Source organism: Schistocerca piceifrons, chromosome 8 (assembly GCF_021461385.2).
Source record: "Schistocerca piceifrons isolate TAMUIC-IGC-003096 chromosome 8, iqSchPice1.1, whole genome shotgun sequence".
Lineage (NCBI taxonomy): Eukaryota > Metazoa > Arthropoda > Insecta > Orthoptera > Acrididae > Schistocerca > Schistocerca piceifrons.
The window spans coordinates 269,259,874-269,284,669 of NC_060145.1; the positions used below are offsets into that span (position 1 = coordinate 269,259,874).

Here is a 24,796-nt window from a genome sequence, read left to right on the forward strand (position 1 = left end):
CTGACATTCACTGTATGATTTGAGATGAAATCACCCAAGAGGCAAAGGCATTAATGAGTTTCAAATGTTGTGAACAGTTACACCTCGAGACAGACAACTGTCGCTTGTGATAGTACACAAAAACAAACCTAAATAATTTTTCACTATTTAAAAAAAAAGTGTCTTACCCAGTACCTCAAAGTGTACACTATGGGTGCAAATAAACACATTTCAGTGACATCTAGTAATGGAATGTTACAGCACAACAATCTCTTGAATTTTGTTGCACTAGTGCAAGTATTATTTGTTTAAGCAATGAGATCATAATACAGAGTGCACTTACAGGAACAGTGCATCAGTATGAAAGATCAGATACAAGTGACTGACAAAATTTTGATGTTATTGTCAACTAATATCATAAATTGTAGAAATAGCATCATGTAACAACTTAAGTTGATGTTCAATTTATTCTTTTCTGTGTGGCTGGTTTCAGTCAAAGGCCATTATCCAGCAACTACTGAACACACTTCATGGATACCTAAACTGGTTGCACAATAAAGAAAAAACTGAGCAGCAGGTTAATGTGGTAAGTGATGTCATTTCTACAATTTATAAAAAAAAACAACAAAAAATATGCAAATGATATCGTGAAAAACTACTTATCTCAAGTGATATCGCGAAAAACTGCTTATCTGTCATCCAGAAAAGTTACTGGGTTCTAGTCTGGGAAAGCTGCAAACTAAGAACCTGGAAACTTGTGCGTTAAACAACTGATCCTGCGCAAAGCAAGTGAGTCAGCCAATTCTGCATGTAAATAACGATCTGAAGACAAATGTCAAAATATATTTAAATTATATATAAAAACAAAGATGAGGTGACTTACCGAACGAAAGCGCTGGCAGGTCGATAGACACACAAACAAACACAAACATACACACAAAATTCAAGCTTTTGCAACAAACTGTTGCCTCATCAGGAAAGAGGGAAGGAGAGGGAAAGATGTAAGGATGTGGGTTTTAAGGGAGAGGGTAAGGAGTCATTCCAATCCCAGGAGCAGAAAGACTTACCTTAGGGGGGAAAAAAGGACAGGTATACACACACACACAGGCACATATCCAGTCACACATACAGACACAAGCAGACATATTTAAGGACAAAGAGTTTGGGCAGAGATGTCAGTCGAGGCAGAAGTGTAGAGGCAAAGAAGTTGTTGAAAGACAGGTGAGGTATGAGTGGCGGCAACTTGAAATTAGCGGAGATTGAGGCCTGGCGGATGACGAGAAGAGAGGATATACTGAAGGGCAAGTTCCCATCTCCGGAGTTCGGATAGGTTGGTGTTGGTGGGAAGTATCCAGATAACCCGGACGGTGTAACACTGTGCCAAGATGTGCTGGCTGTGCATCAAGGCATGTTTAGCCACAGGGTGATCCTCATTACCAACAAACACTGTCTGCCTGTGTCCATTCATGCGAATGGACAGTTTGTTGCTGGTCATCCCTATGAAATCCCCAAACCACCTTCCCTACCCTCTGGCTCCTATCCTTGTAACCGCCCCCGATGCAAAACCTGTCCCATGCACCCCCCCCACCACCACCTACTCCAGTCCTGTAACCCGGAAGGAGTACACAATCAAAGGCAGAGCCACGTGTGAAAGCACCCACGTGATTTACCAACTGACCTGCCTACACTGTGATGCATTCTATGTGGGAATGACCAGCAACAAACTGTCCATTCGCATGAATGGACACAGGCAGACAGTATTTGTTGGTAATGAGGATCACCCTGTGGCTAAACATGCCTTGGTGCACAGCCAGCACATCTTGGCACAGTGTTACACCGTCCGGGTTATCTGGATACTTCCCACCAACACCAACCTATCCGAACTCCGGAGATGGGAACTTGCCCTTCAGTATATCCTCTCTTCTCGTCATCCGCCAGGCCTCAATCTCCGCTAATTTCAAGTTGTCGCCACTCATACCTCACCTGTCTTTCAACAACTTCTTTGCCTCTACACTTCTGCCTCGACTGACATCTCTGCCCAAACTCTTTGTCCTTAAATATGTCTGCTTGTGTCTGTATGTGTGGCTGGATATGTGCGTGTGTGCGAGTGTATACCTGTCCTTTTTTCCCCCCTAAGGTAAGTCTTTCTGCTCCTGAGATTGGAATGACTTCTTACCCTCTCCCTTAAAACCCACATCCTTTCGTCTTTCCCTCTCCTTCCCTCTTTCCTGATGAGGCAACAGTTTGTTGCGAAAGCTTGAATTTTGTGTGTATGTTTGTGTTTGTTTGTGTGTCTATCGACCTGCCAGCGCTTTCGTTCGGTAAGTCACCTCATCTTTGTTTTTATATATAATTTTTCCCACGTGGAATGTTTCCTTCTATTATAAAAATATATTTAAAGTTACATACAAAGTTATCCTGTAGCATGTCACAACAAACCTGATAAGTACTTGACCGAGTTCCTCAAAGAGGAACTGAGGCAGAATAAAGGTTCTTGTGAAATCAAACACACAGTTATAAGGTTGAATTTAATAGCAGTTCACTTACAGTATAAGGACTGCACAAGCAAATATGCAACAATTCTGCTTGCCTCCCTCACCATCATATCTGTCTACATAATATTCCTCAACCAAATGTTGTGTTGTATCATCTATAGCAATAACCCAAAGGACATGGTGGGAATGACATTACAGTCCTGCTGGCAGCTTGCTATTACTGGCACACTGTTAAAACAACACAGCTTTGTTTAGAATGCCTATATTTTTATTAGTCATCTCTTATTATGATTCTGTATATTTCATGGGATGATGTCTCTCCTGACTACTGGTAAAAACTGTATACTCTTCCATGTGCTCCTGAGATTGGCTTCGAAGGGGTAATACTGTGACACAAAAGCTAATTGGTGATTACCAGACACCTGAGGCTGGTCAGTAAAAATTATCAGCCATGAGTGTCAACAAAAGGAAATACCTTTAGTAAATCACACTGATGTTTTGTTCTGTAAAGGTTATAATAAACAAAATTTAATTGTATCTCAGACATACACTCCCTAGCAGATTAAAACTGTGTATTGGACATGGATTTATTAACATGGAACCTTGTATTTCATGGGCAATACACTTACTGATGGTACTGGTCTGAACTCATTCAATAAAGTGTTGTCCACAAAAGGCCAGGTTTTTGGTCCAAGTCCTGATTCAGCAAACAGTTCCAGTATGGTTTGACATCACAGCAAACACCAGTGAAAGAGGAAAGCACATCCTCTAAAATTTATTATATTGGCCCAAATATAAGACACACAATTTTTAAAGGAGGGGGGGGGGGGGGGAGGGAGAAACTGCAGATTTTTTTGGTCACATTTATAAGATATTAATTTAGATAAGTTAAACACTAGCATTTGTATCTTAGTTGTCACTGTTAACTTCTCTATCTGAAGTTATTTTATCACTAACAGTATTTCCATCACTGTTCCAAAATATGTTCTCCTTGGCTATCATTCACAGCACTACACGTTCAGTGCTTCTTGAACCCTTTGATGATAAAATCTGATAGTGTGTGCCATGAAGAGTGGCTCCACTCACACATGAGGTTAACTGACAGTTTAATCTTGCTGGATGAAGAAATTGAAGTTATGTACAATCAAACAGAACTGCTAGAAACAGCAATTAACAACGATATTGTTATGAATGCTTGTGTGGGGACCCACCACGATGCATGCGAAATGGGTAGGCAAATTTGGATTGGAAAACACGAACAGTGGGGACCAAAGATTAGAATTTGTGAACATTACGAACACAGTTCAAAGTTCGTAACAGAAGAGGTATACATGGAGAGAGTGCTGGATATGAAACAGATTATATTCCAGGCAGTCTAAGAGGCAAACACCAAATAAAATCTAGTCTTGCCTACCAGGTACTGACATTGATAGTGATAATGTAATAGTTATAATCAACTACAATACTGAACTTAATAAGCAATGAAGTGCAACTGGAGTAAGCGATGTACGGAAGGGCTAAAGAATTAGCACACCTGAACAATCTAGACTGGAGACGGACAAGATAAATAAGGAAACTGTTAAGCTGGGAGGAAACATGATGTGTCACTGAAAGGACACAATATGAACAACAGAAGAATAAATTGAAGGCAATGACACTACAGTTGAAGCAAGAAATAGTCGATTTCTTAAAAGAATGGAAAAAGTTGAGAAAAAGTAGACTGATACAGAAAAATCAATGACCAAATAACTACTACCAGCCACACAGAAAAAGGTAGACGAATGAGACAAATAAGTAGGGAGATAAAAGACGACCTAAATAAGTAGGGAGATAAAAGACGACCTAAATAAGTAGGGAGATAAAAGAAGACCTAAAAAAAAGGAAGCAGACAAGATGCACTCAAAAATTAGATCACTACAGTTTGAATGCAGAACTCCTAGCAACATAGCCAAGGATTAAAAAAGATAGCATTTCACTTGAACCTGAAGAAGTAGAAGACAGGCAGAAAGATTAAACTGAAGAACTATATGGTTATGAAGATGTCAGAGATGATTTAAATTACATAAGCACAATGACAGAAGTGTAAAATGAATTCATAGAACCACAAATTACCTGGTTAGGATTCAACAATGCTTAAAACAACTTTAACAACAACAAAGTCAATGGAATAGACAACATCTGTGCTGATTCATTAAAGATTACTGGAGACGAGGTGAAAAAACTATTGTACAATTTTGTGTTTCTGCTACGAGTACGGAACACTACCAAAGGTATACAAAGTACAATAATTTCCATATATAAGAAAGGAAATGCCAAACGCTCTTCAAATTATAGGACCTTAGTTTCATGCTTCAAAAATTCTATTCATTATTGTTAAGGAAATTTGTTTTATTTTATTTATTAATGCGTTTGTCCTTAGACCATTCAGTACGACAGTATTGGACATTTGAGACACATTACAGTAATAATGTACACATGCATAAAACATACACAAAGTTCAAATGGCTCTGAGCACTCCCCTAGAACTTAGATCTACTTAAACCTAACTAACCTAAGGACGTAACACACATCCATGCCCGAGGCAGGATTCGAACCTGCGATCGTAGCGGTCGCGCGGTTCCAGACTGTAGCGCCTAGAACCGCTCGGCCACTCCGGCCGGCATACACAAAGTTGAACAGTGTTAGGCGAGGATATGGAAAGGATGTTGGCCACGGCCTTAACAATGAAACCACTTTAGCAATGGGAAAACCATGAGAAACTCAAGTCAAGGTGGCCAGATGTGATATGACCCCCACTCCTATCAAATGTGAGTCCAGTGGATTAACAGTGACTTTGCCACCTTACTCAGTACATGATATGAAAAGTGGGATAGCAGGAAAATATCACATTCATTAACCTAGCGGAGGTTTCTGGTAGACTGGACTGGAAAATACTGTTTGAGCAACTGAACAAAATTAAAACAGGTTGATAACAAAACAGTAGTCAGAATAAAGAAATAAAAATCAATCATGTTAAGAAAGCGGCCAGAATAAGAACAGGTGTTCTACAAGGCTATTCCCTCTCACAGTAATTATTTGTAGAAGGTGCTATACAAACAATGAAAAGTTCCACCAAAAGGATAAAAGTTAATGACAAACAAATACATTACATTCGGTTTGCTGCTGATGTAGGATTATTACAGATACTGGAAAGGACATGAACTACAAGTTAAAAATTTTAGCTGATTTCTTGAGAAACCACAATTGAAAAACGCAAGACCAACACTAAAACAGAAAATACAGTAAAGAACTGCAATGACCAACAAACTTACAGAAATAAGAGCAATTTACTAACGAACAACCGCATTACAAATAGATACAATAAAGAAATTCATCAAGAGCTTTTTGGTTATTTTAAGCTATGGTTTTGAAGTGTGGACTCTGGGGAAACAGGAAACGATTAGAAACAATAGATATATGGATAGAAAAGAGCCGTGACAACATCCTTGACTGAAAGAAAATCCAATTAACAAACAATAAAAAAATTGGAGAACAAAGTACACTGTTAACATGATACTGAGAAGAAAAATCAAATTAATAAACACACAATTCGACATAACAGCTCCATAAAAAGGAAAATTTCTGGTGACAAACAAGAGGCAGGCCCAAACTGTCTGTATTAAAAAGTGCTATCAATAAAAGGAACTGCAGAAACTACAACAAATAATGAAGCTGGCAAGGGACATAAGAGGACAGTTCCATCAAGGTGTTGAGCGAGTGCATGTTCCCCTTCTAAAAGGTAATCAGACTTTTAATGGCTTGTTTGTGATGACAAAAAACGTAAGTCAAACTTTAGGGTTTGACTAGATCTGTCATCATGCAACTACTTTAATCTTTACTTCAGTGTCAGGTGATAAACATCCAAAACTAGCATAGCACTCTGACTGAACAAAACAGCATGTCTGCAATTGCAAACAGTAGTTAGCCTTTCGTCACTAATTCTGTTGTCATCTAGTCTGTTTCTTGGCATGTCACAAAAGACAGATATCTCATTGGTGTTGCAGATCTTGTGTAGAGAGTATAAGTGGTGGTGGTGGGGCTGCATTTTGATTATCAGTCCCTGGAAATTTAAGAGTCTCTTGGTATATTCTTCTAGCAGCTCCTTTGTCAGAGAGGTTGTACCAACCAACATTCCCACAGAATTCTGCCTGTGTTGTGTTTAAGGTCTTCTGAAGTCTGTAACTGGATTTTGTGTATCCCATCTCTCCATTTATCTTGTACAAAAGAAAGAACCCTAGACTTAAGTTGTGCTTATTCCTATTTTGTGGCTGTCTGTAGGATTTGCTTGATAAAATGACAGTTCATAGCATTCCCTAATGCAATCTAATGCTGCACATTAGATTCACTCGAAATCATATTTTTGCCAGTTTTTTAACAGGGTGTTACAAAAAGGTACGGCCAAACTTTCAGGAAACATTCCTCACACACAAATAAAGAAAAGATGTTATGTGGACATGTGTCCGGAAACGCTTAATTTCCATGTTAGAGCTCATTTTAGTTTCGTCAGTATGTACTGTACTTCCTCGATTCACCGCCAGTTGACCCAATTGAAGGAAGGTTATGTTGACTTCGGTGCTTGTGTTGACATGCGACTGATTGCTCTACAGTACTAGCAACAAGCACATCAGTACGTAGCATCAACAGGTTAGTGTTCATCACGAACGTGGTTTTGCAGTCAGTGCAATGTTTACAAATGCGGTGTTGGCAGATGCCCATTTGATGTATGGATTAGCACGGGGCAATAGTCGTGGCGCGGTATGTTTGTATTGAGACAGATTTCCAGAATGAAGGTGTACCGACAGGAAGACGTTCGAAGAAATTGATTGACGTCTTAGGGAGCACGGAACATTCCAGCCTATGACTCGCGACTGGTGAAGACCTAGAACGACAAGGACACCTGCAATGGACGAGGCAATTCTCAGTGCAGTTGACGATAAGCCTAATGTCAGCGTCAGAAAAGTTACTGCTGTACAAGCTAACGTTGACCAAGTCACTGTATGGAGAGTGCTATGGGAGAACCAGTTGTTTCTGTACCATGTACAGCGTGTGCAGGCACTATCAGCAGCTGATTGGCCTCCACGGGTACACTTCTGCGAATGGTTCATCCAACAATGTGTCAATCAACATGTGTGGGCTGACGAGAATCCGCACGCAATTGTGCAATCACGTCATCAACACAGATTTTCTGTGAACGTTTGGGCAGGCATTGTTGGTGATGTCTTGATTGGGCCCCATGTGCAATCACGTCATCAACACAGATTTTCTGTGAACGTTTGGGCAGGCATTGTTGGTGATGTCTTGATTGGGCCCCATATTCTTCCACCTACGCTCAATGGAGCACGTTATCATGATTTCATACGGGATACTCTACCTGTGCTGCTAGAACATGTGCCTTATCAAGTACGACACAACATGTGGTTCATGCACGATGGAGCTCCTGCACATTTCAGTCGAAGTGTTCGTACGCTTCTCAACAACAGATTCGGTGGCTGATGGATTGGTAGAGGTGGACCAATTCTATGGCTTCCATGCTCTCCTGACCTCAACCCTCTTGACTTTCATTTATGGGGGGCATTTGAAAGCTCTTGTCTACGCAACTCTGGTACCAAATGTAGAGACTCTTCGTGCTCGTATTGTGGATGGCTGTGATACAATACGCCATTCTCCAGGGCTGCATCAGCGATTCCATGTGACGGAGGGGGGATGCATGTATCCTCGCTAACGGAGGACATTTTGAACATTTCCTGTAACAAAGTGTTTGAAGTCATGCTGGTACGTTATGTTGCTGTGTGTTTCCATTCCATGATTAATGTGATTTGAAGAGAAGTAATAAAATGAGCTCTAACATGGAAAGTAAGCATTTCCGGACACATGTCCACATAACATATTTTCGTTCCTTGTGTGTGAGGAATGTTTCCTGAAAGTTTGGCCGTACCTTTTTGTAACACTCTGTATAAGATGTACTCATCACATAAGAGTTTAAAATTTGACTATTGCCAAATTCCAAAAATATTATCACTTATTTGTGAAAATTAAAATTAACTCTTTAGTTAGAGAAAAACTGTTACTGTCCTACTGTACAAAATAACAGCACTGGGAATGTAGTAATAACAACTACCTAAATGAAACATCAACAAAGACTTCTATTGTTGGCTCATTTAGAAAAATGTTTTATTATTATTTTACACACACACACACACACACACACACACACACACACACACACACACACACACAAAGCTTATGAACAGTTATATCCTACTTCAGCTGCATGTTCAGAATAAAAGGTTGTATTCATCAATATATTTAAACAACAAAAGTACAAAATATACGAATTTTGAGTAGTCAAAAAAGCCTATCAGTCGGTTGGTCAGTCAGTTCATCCAGCAACTCAATGTTTTATTAATTTGTAGGGTTCTGTACCTCAATCGGTAAAAATAGGATCCTTATAAGATCTGCTTTGTCCCAGTGTTAAGACACCTTTTTCTCAGGATCAGTTAGAGTTACGAAGTCAAAAGCTATGTCAAGTACTAAGATCTACAGTCCCTTTGTGGTGTAAATAATTTACTCTTCTAAATCAATGCTATCAAAACATACATATTTTGATACTCGCAAAACCTACGCATATACATGCTGAGTCTGGTTGTCTAGCGGTGAAGCGTGTCTGTGGAAACTGAGAGGTCACAGGATCAAATCTCAGTTGGATCATGGATTTTTCAGTCTTTGTTTTAACCTAGCCTTTAACTCTTACTAATGTGAGAAGTCACCAGTAACAACACATGATTTGAGTTCCACATTAAGCTGTAGGTTCCTTTTCGCCGGTTGGATAATTAGAGTAGATTACGGACACACACAAGTCACCCAAGTTGCATCCAGTATAAAGACTAGCACCAGGCCACTGAGCCATATAAAATTGTATGTATTTAAGTTTGTACAAAACCCTCAGAGAATAAGTCAAAGTCACACTTGTCCTGTTTTTTCTTTCTTCTCTGGCTCTGTAATAACTCCAATCTCAAAATGTGAACTACAGTGCTGAAGTTATTAAATAGTTTGAGAAAATGATCTTATTCAGAATATACATTGAAATTAGTGACCTAAAATGTCGACCAGAATTCAAACTGTCATTTAATTCTCTGTACCTCTCAGACAAAGTGGTCACTGCCACCACACTCCTCCCTGATACAACATAAAATAAGATCGAGCAACTCTGTCAGAATAGTTATTAATAATGAAATATGATTTAGTGTTCTTTTGAATATCATTACCAAGAGATCTAACATATACGGACTAGAGTGATATAATACTGATAAAAATTACAGTCACCATAAACAGAATGATTAATTTAGTAGCAGTTGCACGAATGAAAATGTTCTTTCATCAGTGGAAAGAATTATTTTGTTACATAAAATATTCTTAATAAGAACGAGAAATCAAAATCAAACTTTACTAATAAAACCCAACACATTTGCTATTCAGGTAATCATCCACAGTGATAGTAGACATCATCCACAGTGATGTTCAAGCACAACTATTTAATTAGTCAGTATTTTGGAGCTGTATGATACATTGTTATTACAGGTCTGCCTTTTGGATTCTTTGCAATGCAGTTTTAACTATCTTGTTAGACACTGAAACATTGACAGAACACTAGATGTTCTCTGAGAACAATGTTAACTTACACTAGCATAATACAATGAAACCTAATTCAGATGCTCCCACCTAACACACTTTCTTGTGTAAAACATTTCTTGATTCCAGACTCACAAAAACATATATAAGAGCCTATTATAGAGCAGTTCGCATTTAAACTGCCGATCTCCTGCCTAAGATGTGCTGACCCTTTATTAATGGCACATTTTCACGAAGCTACAGGTAACTTACAAAAACCTGTTAGCTGGTGAGGGCGGTATAATCCAGTAACACAAGGGAATGGGCTGTTTGTTGTTAAGAACTGGACATGGGAAACCTCCTTCCTAAATGTAGCTCTGATTTCTAGCTGCCTACCACATTCCACTTGCAGGTAAAACAGTCTGACATTTCTTATCACACATCCAGTTGTAACAAAGTGTGCAGTCAGAAAACAACAGTATCATTTGTGAAACGTTAAGCGATGCACAACAGCTGTGCAAAATAAGAAGAAAACATTAAGTGGTCAAGAATTTGCAAATCACACAGAGGTAAAACTGAAACAAGGTACTGTTAGCAAACTGAAGAACTTTGAACATATTGCTTCTGAAGAGGAAGAAGTACCAAAGGCCAAAGCTTGTATATATTCTGAACTCGAAAATGGTTTAATTCAGAGAATACATCAACCTAAAGCTGTGTCAATGCTTGTAAGTAGGCTAATAATTAAAGTAAATGCTACAGAAATTTCAAGGAAGAAGAAAACAAAAACTTTTTCTGTGTCCTCAGGTCAACTCGACAGGCTTAAGGGAGATGCTGGCATTGTTCACCAAGGAATTTGTGGCAAGGATGATTCAGAAATAAAAAACATACATTACTGCCTGGAAAAACAATGTCTGACAACATGGTACGGAAAATTGTGCCATTTAATGTAGACAAATTTGAACTGTTTTTCAAATTCATGCCTAACAAGTCTTAAACTGTCTGAAATGAAACTTGCCTTGGTGGAAAGCACAGCAGACCGAGTGATGATACTTATTTGCACTAATGCTGACTACATGGAGACGATCTGAAGCTCATAAACAGTAAAGCGACAAATCTTTGTTGCTACAAAAAAGTGCAAGTTAACCTATCAGAGATTAGCCTGAAAATGTATCACTCACATAGAGATCATGAAGATGAGATTAGAATAATTACTGCATGCACAGGGCATACAAACAATCATTCTTCCCACACTTCTTATGTGAATAGAACAGGAAGAAACCTTAATAGCTGGTGCACTGGGATGTACCCTCTGCCATGCATCTTATGTTGGTCTGCAGAGTAGATGTGGATGTAGAATCCCAAGGACAATCTGTCCCATCGCTAAAAGTGCTTGACACAAAAAAATATGCTGCCTGTTGACAACTGAACTTTATTTTCCTTCCGTCCAAGTTGACCCAGCAAACTATAGTTGATGAGTCAAGAATTGGAAAAATGACATAACACTTAATGCAAGCACTTTCTTCAGTAGTATCTTATAACACATTTACATGCCAGAATCTGTGAAGACACCGAGTCTCCAGGATACACAGTTCAATTTCGGCTGTATATGATGACGGGAAACTTTTAGGCAACTTATCAACCCCCTGTAATTTTTGGGGAATTTCTTTTAGTTCAACCAGATGACTGGTTCAATGTTGTAGACATGCGAAAAATCAACTGTCATTGTTACCGATTATGATGAAGACTGGCAGATAGCCCATAATAAAGAAACACAGCAACATTCAATTTCAAGACTTTCAGTTAATTTTAATGTAACGACATTTCAGATACACAAGATTATAAAAGATGATGATGCAGAAGATAAAGAGTCCTAAAATGTAGTAGAGATAGAATGCAAATCATAATATGTTTTTTCTAAACATCAGTTCCAATATATATTAATTTGATCTTCAGAGAAGTCTTAGCAGCAAACGTTGAATCATCTGACAAAATTAACTATATGCTTAATGGCATAAAAAAGTCTCTGTTTAAAGATCAGTAAGACTGAAGCCACAGACATTTCATCATTTTTTCTTTTAAGCATAATTTCTGTGCTACAAAAAGGAATAATGAAATAATCTGCTTAAGACATTTTCCCATTTAACATGTGCTTAAGATGTAGGTTCTTAATGGCAACTTGACAATATTTTCCTGTATTAAAAAGTGCCAGAAGAGAATCATCAAAAGCCTCTAAGCCCAACAGCTTTACTTGCTGTACAATAACATATGTTCTGATGACCAAAATAGGGTATTTCATAAATACAGTAAATATATATGGAAGGAGTCCAAACACTGATATTAGCACAAAATTCACAATAGAAGTGTAACAGTAGGTGATTAAAGAATCACCTGCCAAAATAAATATGTTCAAGAGCACCACCAGGTACTGCTGATCAGAAGTATGCGAAAACTGAATGAGAAGACTATGAACAGTATATGAATGTAATATATAATAATAACGCACAAAAATAGAGGTATTGTACTAAGGATATAGAAGGAATGAAGAGACTCAAAAACTTTAGGTGGCAATCAAACAATAGTGGGACTTCCACAATAAATAATTGTTCTGGTACAAAACAGGAGTTCCAACTCAAACACATTACAGAACTTAAATAGCTGCATACTGTAAAAAAAAATGAATGTTATTACATTCATTAAAATACATTTTGTTTCCCCTTTCCAGTCGAAAATCGCATCAATTCTATCAAAACTGGTTACTTAGGTTCAAGTTTAAATGTCCATTTTATTAATGAATAATAGTAATAGTTCAATTCTGCTGATCTTATGACACATGAAATTCTGAAGCAGTTATTGCTTCCACTTGACATTTCACTTCATTTATATTGTAATTTGAAGCCATAACACTTGGGGAACTATGTTAAAACTGCCTCCTAACAAGAATAGAAGGAGTTGCAGGCACTATCGTGATGCCAGAGTCACGCCCAGAACATTTGCGGCCACTAATGTCAGTTCTGTGCAAGGCAACAGGTTGAGCAAATACTTGGGGAGCAGCTGGTACAATGGATATGCCAGAGCCAGCAGGGATGGCGATGCTGGCAGGAGTAGTAACCTGTGACCTAATATAAGGTTGCCCATATTCATTAAGTGGCGCAGTCCCAGAAGCTCCCTGCAAACGACAGCTTCGCTTCGCCGTTGTAGAGAATGCACTCCGAATGTTCCATCGCTTCATCCAGTTACGCAGTGTCTTGCGTGGGATGCCATGCTCCTTCGAAGCCCGGTACACACTGCCTCCACCTTTGACATCCATCAGCGCCGCCCACAGGTTATCGTTGGTGTACTGCCGATAGGGGCGCACCCGTGGTAGCCACAGTGGAGGTGCCGCTGTAGGAAACACTGTGCATCAGAGGAAAGGGCGCAGTCGCTCTAGGTGGAGGGGGAAAGACATTCACATGCAATTACAAAGGTCCACTTTCATATAAATCTCTTTCTATGGTGACAAGTCTAATTACATGCAGGCTGTAACAGAATCAAAACATCCAACCAGTTAAAAAAAAGCTGTTACAAAAGCTGAAATTTTCTACACAGATGCACTGCTAATGGGAGATACTGTGGAATGGAATGTATCATAGAAGATGGAGGTGTTCTGAACAGGGAAAATCTATTCACAAGGGGACCTCAAAGTCTGGCCCTGTCTGATTTTCTTCGTAGTTACAGGATTTGAAGGTCAGTGGCCAAATGGCAATTTCCTAAAGCAGTATGGAGCAGTACCCAAAAAATTATTATTTCTTAAATAAGTTGCCTATGAAGATTAGAAGATTTCTGAGTGCTGCTAAGTACAAAACATCTGTTAACTACTAAAGATTATGTTCGTTGCTTGGTGTGCAACACGACAGGATCGTAATCATTTAGTTGTTGGTTCGGATTCTCACTAGTGCTATACATAACTTCCTTAAATTCCACATGATGCATGGAAATATTAATTAAAGGGTACAGAATCACAATTTTCAGATAAATAACATTTTTATTTTTAATTACTATTCAAATTAAAATGTAAATATTCACAATAAATTAAAGTTTGGTATAAAAATGCGAAACATCAAATAGGAAATCAAATACTTTTTTACTGCTAGAGACTGAACAGTATTACTGACGCATTGAATTCTTTTTACTTGAAAAGGTATTTTACATGTCTGTAACAAATTGTTATGTATTTTCATATGGACACTAACTGAAAGAAAAAAATGCTGTTTTTATAAAGAAATAGGATAAAATATGTACACTACTAGTGAGCTTCAAATTGGTGAACAGTATTACTGTATTACAACCTTATCATGAAATGCACTGAGCTACTAAGAATTTGTTAGTAAACTACATATTTTATATTTAACAGTGGTCATAAGTCATATAATCTTCAAAGTTAATTTATTTGAGTTGTTTTTTAGAGTTGTGTTGTTATGCTTTAGGAATCTGGCACTGACCTTCAAATCCTCCAAAGTATAAAGAAAATACAAGAGGGCCACTATAAGAGGTTCCGTTGTCAGTTCCACACTGTTCACATAAAGATACTGCAATGTTTCACACCTCCCTCTCTTTTACGCCTGCAGTTTCAGTTATAGTATTTGTCTTTTCCACCTTCTGTTTCCTTCCCTGCCCCCCCCCCCCTCCCCCCTTTGCTTCCTGAACACTGAATTTCTTATTCCATGAGTTTCTAATTGTCCTATTTGATGCACCAAATTTCTTAGCTTTATCTGCTGTTGGCATTTTCCAGTTCGTCCACAGCAAATCCTGTTATTCTGTGTTTCCCATGTCTGGGCATCAGTGATTTTTCTATTCATTTAAAAAAGTCTTGTCTCACTTTCTTTATTTTATTCTGCAAAAAGAGCTGCGAGTTACAGAAACTTTTGCATCTTTTACATTTGGAGAGTTCATCTTGATTGGTTACACTGTTAGATAAGGCAGTGTATTTTTGTAAGACAATGCAAGCATATCATTAGCAGCGAGCAATAAAATATGTAAAGAAGTGACAAGGTTTTACTTTAGGTTTTGACAAGTCGTGACACTACTGTAACCCAATTAAAATTTTGAAGCATATTACAACAAAATGAGTAGTGTTCAATTAATCAATCTATAGCATTCTGCAGCACACCTGTTCATGTAAACATGTAGAGGGTAGCTAAAAAGTAAATGAAAATCTAGGGAAGACAAAAAGAAAAGGCACTGAGGATCAATTGTAAAAAACTAAATTAAACTTTTGTATTGAAGTTGTTATCCTTTGGAAATGGGGCTTCAAGTTTTTAGGCTGCATAAAGGCCTTGCTTTGGCTGAGAAAACATATCCTGTGTATATATGTGGAATCATAACTGATACTCTTTTTTAGTATGACTAAATAAATTGCAGATGTCAGTTTGTCTGATAATCTCACTTTTGTGGGTATGGTTTTCAAGACACATCTGTCTTTCTTCCTTTACTGGTCTGACCCACAGATCATAAGTATTTATTTGTTACCATACAATTTTCAGTCTTATAATCACAATACAACCAACCTTTATCACACATTGTCCATTTTATTTCAACATCCACTTCATACTGAAAATAGTCCTTATTCTTCAGACAAAATTTGCAATGTAAAGGAATGACATCTGAAGATGAGTAAGGATGAAGAAAAATGTTTGGTCCACTAAAAAGTATATGCCGTGGGTATGGTAAAGAGCAAGTGCAGTATTACATTTACAAAAAATACCCACATTTTCACAATTCATCAGAAAATAACTATCCTCCTTGCACAATCAGCCCATCACAAATCAAGAGAAAGGAAGGAAGATTAGGGTTTAAAGTACCATTGACAGTGAGGTCATTAGTCAAAGACATCAACTTTTGGTTAGAGAAGTGTGTGGTAGGGAATTTCCTGTGTTCTTTTCCAATGAACCATCCTGGCATTTGCCTTAAACAGTTTAGGAAAAGCACTGAAACCCTACTTGGGAATGATGAGGTGAGGATTTGAACTGCTGTCCTTCCAAATGTGAGTTCAGTGTCTTCCCACTGTGTCATCACATTTGGTTGATAAATGAAGACCTGCAGACTACAACAATATAACTGACAATCCCAATTATAAAGCAGTTACTTAACACTACAGTAAGCCTCAATGAAATGTTTCTCATAAATATTATGATAAGGAAAAAGTCTTCCTGAAAAGAAGAAGGGTAACTATAGTTGAGGCATTGAGTGGTTGATAGGCATTAGATCTGAAGAACAACATTGTCTGCACGCTTAGCAATATTTTCAATTGTGTTAATGTACTATCAATCACTGAATTCCTGAACTGTATGGCAAGTATTTACATTTATTCCTTCCATTATTTATTGGGAATGTTAAAAACCTATCGTAAAAGAAAATAATAATCACTAAACTTGTTAATGCTGTGTGAGGTGTAAGCACTTAGAAATATTAGACTGTGTTCTGAATTTGTATCTCTCTCTCAATATTCTTGAAAAGAATACTTGTAACTAGTATTTACTAACAGGTAAGGGTAATTATTTAAGGTACAACAGAGATTTGTGTCATTTAGTTTCACAACAAACATGTAATTCTATTTTACAGTGAATGTAAAATCATTTTTGTGTCATTTACGGAAATGTTCCACAGACCCTACTTTGAAGTAATTACCATTTTTTATGTTTGGCATGTTGGGGATCTCATTAGTCAGAATGAAGCAGTTTTATTTTGCTCTGAATCCTCACTTTTTTTTTTTTTTTTTTTTTTTGCCAAACATGGCACTCAATATATTCTGGTGACTACATTGAAACAGTACTGTACCAAGATTACTTTATACTTGTAATTATGAGCAACTTATGAAGTTGAGATGGTCAACATTGTGTTACAAGCTTTTTCACTTCTGTACCAGTTTAGCTGACTGAGTATGTAGGGAAGGACTGTTAGGACACCAAAACGCAAAACCACAACAAAACGTAAAAGTGGGCACACACAGAGGGCATAAAAGGATACATAGTATTACAGGACAAAACAACAGGGAAAAAAGTATGAGATTAATACAGCCTTTAGAATCATATATGATGGTTAATTTAGCATGAAGTCATAGTAGTGTTTTAAATGGTAGTGGGAAAAAATGCAACTGCTGTAGTTGGTGCTAACTTTATGACCAGTGAGACAACTGTTTCATTTGGTAATGTGTTGAGACTTCCAGAATATATTCTGAAGCTTGAGTGTATGGTGAAAATCCACTGCTATTACTAACATTATTGGTAACGCCCAAGTGGCAGCCTGTTAGCCAAAATGACCAAACGGCCTACTCAATCACATAATATGGCTCCTTGCAAACCCGTAATTGTTCAGAATGTTGTTGAATGCTTCAGGCACACACCAAGTGCTTACTCAATTTAACTCCCCTGGGTGATATGTCTCATACAGCAACACTCCTGCTGGAAAGACAGGGATGATCCCTTTGACTTTTTTCACAGTAAACTCTGATAATAATGACACACACAGTTACCATTAGTAATATTGTTTTCCTCTGCATGTAACACTTAACATTTCCTAAGAACACATAACACTTCACCCTATTCTTAGATGTTTGTGTAATTTAGTTGATTATAATTGGTCTACCATGTGATACAGGTCCCACTTCAGAGAGACTGCATTTCTTTTGAATAAAAATCTGTTCAGTGACAAGCCCTGATGACAGAGCACACTTTTGTTACTTTTGTTTGTTAGAAATGGAGAATTACTTTCTTACTCTTAAGCATTACATGAGTAAATGCTTGCCTACAGAGTACATGCAGCACTTAGAAACATACAAATTATTAAAGTGGATAGCATGTTCTAGAAATGCAATGCAATAAAAAGATTGAATTAAATTAAAAAATCTGAGGTGAAGTTCTTATCACATACTAAAGCAAATATCACCATGCATAAACACAGACTAATTTTCCGTTTCTGCTGTTTCCAGACTACAAAACAGTGAAGAGACAGTGACAAAAAAATGTTAATGTTTAAGTGATTAAACTATCTAATGCTTAATCGTCTCATAGCTAAAACAGATATAATATTAAATAACAATAGCTGTAGTACAAACGAGACAGTATCCGTATATCATAAATAATGAACAAAATTTTGCTAAAAATGTGTGCAGGCACACCCCCGCACGCGCGCCCGCCCACACACACACACACACACACACACACACACACACACACACACATATACACTAACACCCCCCCCCCCCCCCCCCCAATGTACCAGTGCTAAAGCTGATGACTTCAAAGCAAAAAGACAATTCTTTTGTTCCAATCTTTATTGCAATACACAGAGCATTTGTTTACATAATTGCACACATACAATACAATTCAATTCAGTTAACATATTTACATGGAAAATTGTTCCTAAAACATTAATTAAATGGAAAATTATGTACAACACAACAATACTGTATACTATACAAATAAATACCAAATAAAAATGCAAGCAACCTCATAAATTCACTTACGTATCTACTTTCTTTTTACATATATGAGTACAAATATTCTTTGTGTCCTTCACTTTTAAAGAAGTTATTTTTTTATATGCTTAATAAATAAGAAATACATTATTAAGTAGGCATGGAATGTTTACAGGAGTGGTCGAAAATGCCACATCTCTACATGCAAAAGCATGGAGGATTAATCTTTCCTTTAAGTTTAAACACAATTATTCATCCAATTTCAAACCAAATAAAAAGAATTCATGACTGTATACATATATGTACTTTGCAACCATTAACCATGACACTGCCTGTCTGAAATATATATAAAGAAATGCCAAAAATATTTTACTTACAAAAATTACAGCACTTTACATGAAATTAAATACACTTCCTACACCTGAGGATCAGCTCACATAATATCTTACTCACACATTAGGAACTCTTTCAGTTATAAATGCTTATGAAAAAAAGAGTGTACAAATTTCTATACGATTTCTGGAACTTACAAAAAGCCTCTAAGAGTATAAAAAATAAGTGTGAAAGCTATATGACAAATGTAAGGAAGTATTAGCTTTTTTCAGTGAAAACACTCATTAAGCCACAGGCAGGAAGTCACATGCATCATGTCTGACACAAAAATAGTCATCACTTATATGAGGTAGCAAGACACGCAGTATAGATTCACTGACAGTTAACTGCGTAACAGTTCTAATAATAGGCTGCATTTCGAAGTTACATTATCTAGTGATTAATATGTACAACTTTCTTTGCATTTGGAGTCTACTGGTAACTACCAGCTTTATTAATCATAAGAATATCAACTGGAAGAAAAAAGATCTATTGGCAAACAGCACATGACTCCTGCATCAGGAACATTCTGAGAATCCCCAAAACCAATAGAGAGAAAAATATTAAAGATACATATCCAATCATTTGTTTTTAAGTGCACACCAATACATAGTAAGTATACAATAGTAAGTACACAGATAGCAGAAAACATGTCTGCAACCTTTTTTGTAATTGCTCAGGTTTCTCCATCCATAACACAACACATCCTTTGTAAGGAACTTCTTTTCTAAATTATGCCTCCAAATATGCGAAAGTGTTACAGAAGACTGCTGACAGAGGAGGAGGGAATGAGATTTGAGGCAACACTTACAAAAATTATTGAAAAATTGACAAAGTGCTACTTGAGAGTAATTTCAGAGTTGTCTACCCATAAAAGGAAATCCACTATAACTTCCCTGATGACTTAATCAAAACCACTTAAGTGACCTGAAATACGGAAGACATTTTACACAGATCATCCAATAATCTGAGCACAAGGAGAATATCAAGGGAAACCCAAAAAGCATAAAAGAGACTCATTCTCTTCTTACATTATCATATTAAACACAGATTGTTACAGAAAACTCAGACACATAGCTACTCATCAAACCAAAGATACAAATATTTGGTGTACTTTAGTTAAGAACATAACTGGCTCATCACTGTTAGCAAGAAGGCCTCAATAGTTAAGTAGAAGAAACTGAGTAGGATATAATAATGACGTTACATTTTATTTTTTATCGTAGAAGTCTTTGAAGTACAGTAATATAAACTAAGGTGAGGATGGAGGGTACAGTTCCACGAAACTTACACATCCTTTCCCAACTGGTGGTAGCGAATACTTCCCAGAAAAATTACTACTTTGATATCAAACAAAGATGATGTGACTTACCAAATGAAAGTGCTGGCAGGTCGATAGACATACAAACAAACACAAACATACACACAAACTTCAAGCTTTCGCAACCTGGTTGCTTCATCAGGAAAGAGGGAAGGAGAGGGAAAGACGAAAGGATGTGCGTTTTAAGGGAGAGGGTAAGAAGTCATTCCAATCCCGGGAGCGGAAAGACTTACCTTAGGGGGAAAAAAGGACAGGTACACACACACACACACACACACACACACACACACACACACACACACACACACATATCCGCGCATACACAGACACAAGCAGACATTTGTAAATGCAAAGAGTTGTGCCTTTACAATATCTGCTTGGGTGTGTGTATGTGCGGATGGATATGTGTGTGTGTGCGCGAGTGTATACCTGTCCTTTTTTCCCCCTAAGGTAAGTCTTTCCGCTTCCGGGATTGGAATGACTACTTACCCTCTCCCTTAAAACCCACATCCTTTCGTCTTTCCCTCTCCTTCCGTCTTTCCCTCTCCTTCCGTCTTTCCCTCTCCTTCCGTCTTTCCCTCTCCTTCCGTCTTTCCCTCTCCTTCCGTCTTTCCCTCTCCTTCCGTCTTTCCCTCTCCTTCCGTCTTTCCCTCTCCTTCCGTCTTTCCTGATGAAGCAATCATTGGTTGCTAAAGCTTGAATTTTGTGTGTATGTTTGTGTTTGTTTGTATGTATGTCTATCGACCTGCCAGCACTTTCGTTTGGTAAGTCACATCAGCTTTCATAGAAATTATATTTTCTGCGCAACATGAAACTGGAGATCAGTAACACATTGGTTCAAGTCTACAATTCCCTTTGGACATGAATGAATTAGTCTGTGAAATCAGAGCTCCCCGTCTCTCTTTGCTGGCAATAATATGCAGAGTGATTTCAGTCATGAGTCATGGCCAGTCACTTTCTATAATGGCATGCAAACAGAAGAAATCAAGAAAACTAATCACTCCACCAAAACGAGAAAGACTCTTAAGTTATGCCTCAGCAACGGACACAAAGAGAGTTGAAGTATGCATTGCTGGTCTACTCAATGGCAACAAAATTAAAGGATTGTTTCAAATGGGAGGTGAGTTTCATTGCGTAACCAGGAAATTTAGTCAGTTCTACTAACAATACTCTGGAACAGATAACTGTTTTGTAAGGGAGGAACTACCAGTTTAGTTACTGCAGCTGCTGCAGCTGAACTGAAATTTTCTGTAATTTGCACGGATTTAAGTTTAACAGTATAGTATTCATATAGGGTCTACTGACATTTCCAACACCCAAATGTAAGTTTGAAAGTGGATGTAAACAGTGAATTACACTGCAGCTTTAGGTGATTAGTATATGGTACTCTTCCATTATGCAGTGGCTACTATGCAGTAAACTTAAGTAAGCTATCTTGCTGAAGATCGCAAGGTGAGACATTGCTAAAACCTTCCAAGAGGTAGTGTTAATATATATTTGCAGTCAGTGAGTTGCGTAGGAGAAATATTTTGTGGGAAAACAGCATACCAGCATTCAGGTTCTTTAAGATTAGTTGGGGACAAAAGTTTTAAAAATTTTCATTTACACAAAGGGATGCATAAGGCAATCATTTCTCTCTCAGTTATTCATAAACAATTTTCTAGCCTGTGCACTTATACCATATCGACCAAGGTGTTAAGATTCCTGCTTATGACCTAATATGTATGCATGTGTGCAACAGTGACTGCTGTTGTTATTTCTTTAGATTATATAATTCAACCTGAGTATCTATTTATCAGTTTTTAACTGCACTTCCATAATATTTAAACATTCACAAGCAAACAATCAAACTGAAGATTTTGAATTAGTATCATACGGCATTCAGTATAAGCCATTGAGACTGGTGATACGCAAAATTTTTCAGAAAAAGGAATTATTCTATTGTCATAGAGTACTCCCTGTTGTAAGACTTCCGAGAAAATTCATATAAAATAAAGACACCTCCAGCCTGCTCAACCTGCAGCAGCCCTGGACTGCTAAAATTGCATTAATAAATGTAAGGCACTATGAGCACTTAGGTCTGTCTTTAGCAGGATAAGCAAGATTTATCTTAACAAAAGAAGGCAAAACTATTTTCATTACAAATACTCAGAAAAATATTTGGCAATTATGCATTATTACTTTTTTACTAGTAAAGATGACTTCAATAATAAGACAATGTGTGGGTGTATATTATTTCTGAAGTTTATTTTATCAGATAAATTTCTGTCAATCAGTAATCTAGTAAGTAAAAAAAGCTAAATTTATAGGTTGTTGTGCTTTCTGTTCCCCAGAAACAGTAGGAATGCATTTTTAGTTATATGGTGTTTGTTTGGCTTGTGAGTGTTACAATGAACACCTCTCTTGATATTTTGTCAAGGGCTGAAATATTTCACCTCATTGTGTTTTAGATAGCAGTGTGTGTGTGTGTGTGTGTGTGTGTGTGTGTGTGTGTGTGTGTGTGAGAGAGAGAGAGAGAGAGAGAGAGAGAGAGAGAGAGAGAGAGAGAGAGAGAGAATTTCGCTAATGTAAAATGTGCTAACTTGACTTTCACAAAGTTTTTTAAGGTACAGATGAAAATTTTTGAATATTCTCATAGCTTACTCATAGGTTTTAATATTAATTACAGTCCAGTAATCACGCAAAAAAAAAATGTAAGGACAACTCCCAAACAATGTAACTTTCCTCCCTTCCTACCATGAGCATATATGAGCAAATAACTGCAACAGACATCGGAAAAGAATGTTTACATGAAGAACAAACAGAACAGAAAACGATAAAACAAGGAAATAAATTTATGGAAACATGGGCAGATCACAATTTCATATCAACAAATTAAACAGTTATGGAGAGAAAACAAACACAAGAACATTACATGTTACTTAGTAATTAAATATCAGCAAGAAATAGAATGTTCCTTGTACTGTAAACCATCTGGGGGAGGGGGGGGGGGGGGTGGGGGGGGGGGTGGGGGGGGGGAGGGAGATACCGCTCAACACAAAAAGCTGCATCCTCTTACTGTGTGGCAATGTTTTGAAAATGATGAATACCTAAAATAGGCAAGAAATCCACTATTTTATATATACTAAGCTCCATCTGAACAGGACTTGAAGGCCCACTGGTACCGAGCGGTCACCGTGTTGTCATCAGCCCATAGGTGTTCCTAGCTGAGGATATGGAGAGGCATGGGGTCAGCATACCACTCTCCCCACTGCTGTCAGTTTCCGTAAGCAGAGTCACTGCTTCCCAATCAGGTGACTCCTCAATTGGTCTAACAACGGCTGAGTGCACTCTGCTTGCCAACAGCTCTCAGCAGACTGGATGGTGACCCACCCAAGTGCTAGCCAAGCCCGACAGCACCTAACTTCTGTGATCTGACAGGACCTGTGCTACCACTGGGGCAAGGTCCTTGCTTAAAATCCTAGTTATCAATGACACCCAAGCTATTTTTAGGAGACCTTGTTTTAGAAACAATAAAGATATGTTAGGTAACTCCAGCTTACATAAAGAACTATGGGAAAAACAGATGCATTAATCAGCACTGGAATCTCTGTGAAGAAAGACAAAGAGCAGGAATAAGTATAACTATCAAATAAATAAAACAACACAATAAACCATTAAATTGGTAAAGTATTCATTTGGAAAATGACGACAACACAGTTAACAAGATGTTTCTATCATCTGGAGTAAGAAATGTGTTAAAAATAGAAACCTGAAATTCTGCAAGTCTGAAAATGGCAGTGTCATTTCCAAAGTAAGTCAAGTGTTTCAAACAGAAGAGAAAAAACGAACATCTCCTACCAATTCACCTGTTTCAATCTTAACCAAAGAGTCTTGTGTAATCGTGAACAAACACGGAAAATGTTCATCTCAGCTCTGTTTCAGTCACTATGACATAACAGATTATAGTGGCAACCTAGCTGAAATTAAGGTAAATGAATATCAATAGCACGCACCTTTATGAAGAAAAAGAATAAATCTGTATATTGCTGTTCACCTCTTTTCACTCAGTTTTATCTGTTACCTTATGAACAGTACTGATTTATTCTCTCAGAAACTGTTACAGATGACAGGACACAATGCTCTATGGTAACAGTAAGAGCAGAAAGTAATGGTCTAATCCTAACAGAATAAAAGCATACCTTGCAATAGCCAATATCTGTTACATGTCTTGTGCAGCTCATACCAAGAATAAGACCCTAAACTTTCAAACATTGCCTCTCAGCAAGTGACCAGTAGCTGTCGCTGAAAAAAATTTTAAGTATTTTTCACTCCTTTAATCATAATTTTCCATCAAATTTCACACTTTATGTAGTAGTGCCCCATTTACTTGTAATTAAATTGTAACAAAGGACATTAGAGAAGTTTTTTTTAGAATGAGTTATGGTACAGATGATGAAATAGTTACTATGTATGAGAAAACAGTTTCTGAGAAATCTCCCATGATTGTGTAACTGCAGGGGAGGAAGGCACATGAATTCAATAAGGAAA

At 37.5% G+C, this 24,796-nt stretch overlaps 1 protein-coding gene across 2 annotated transcripts in view; it reads right to left on the minus strand.

Annotated features, from left to right (window-relative positions):
* Positions 1–24,796, minus strand: part of LOC124711930 (protein bric-a-brac 1-like) — a 195,578-nt gene that overhangs the window by 19,025 nt on the left and 151,757 nt on the right. Inside the window, exon 6 of one of the 2 annotated variants that reach the window (XM_047242189.1) lies at positions 12,942–13,502. The exons of the other annotated variant lie outside the window; for it this stretch is intronic. Within the exon in view, the coding sequence (XP_047098145.1) occupies positions 13,039–13,502 (464 nt within the window). The 3' untranslated portion in view covers positions 12,942–13,038. Of the gene's footprint in view, positions 1–12,941; positions 13,503–24,796 lie in introns of those variants that run through there. 2 annotated transcript variants of the gene reach the window in all.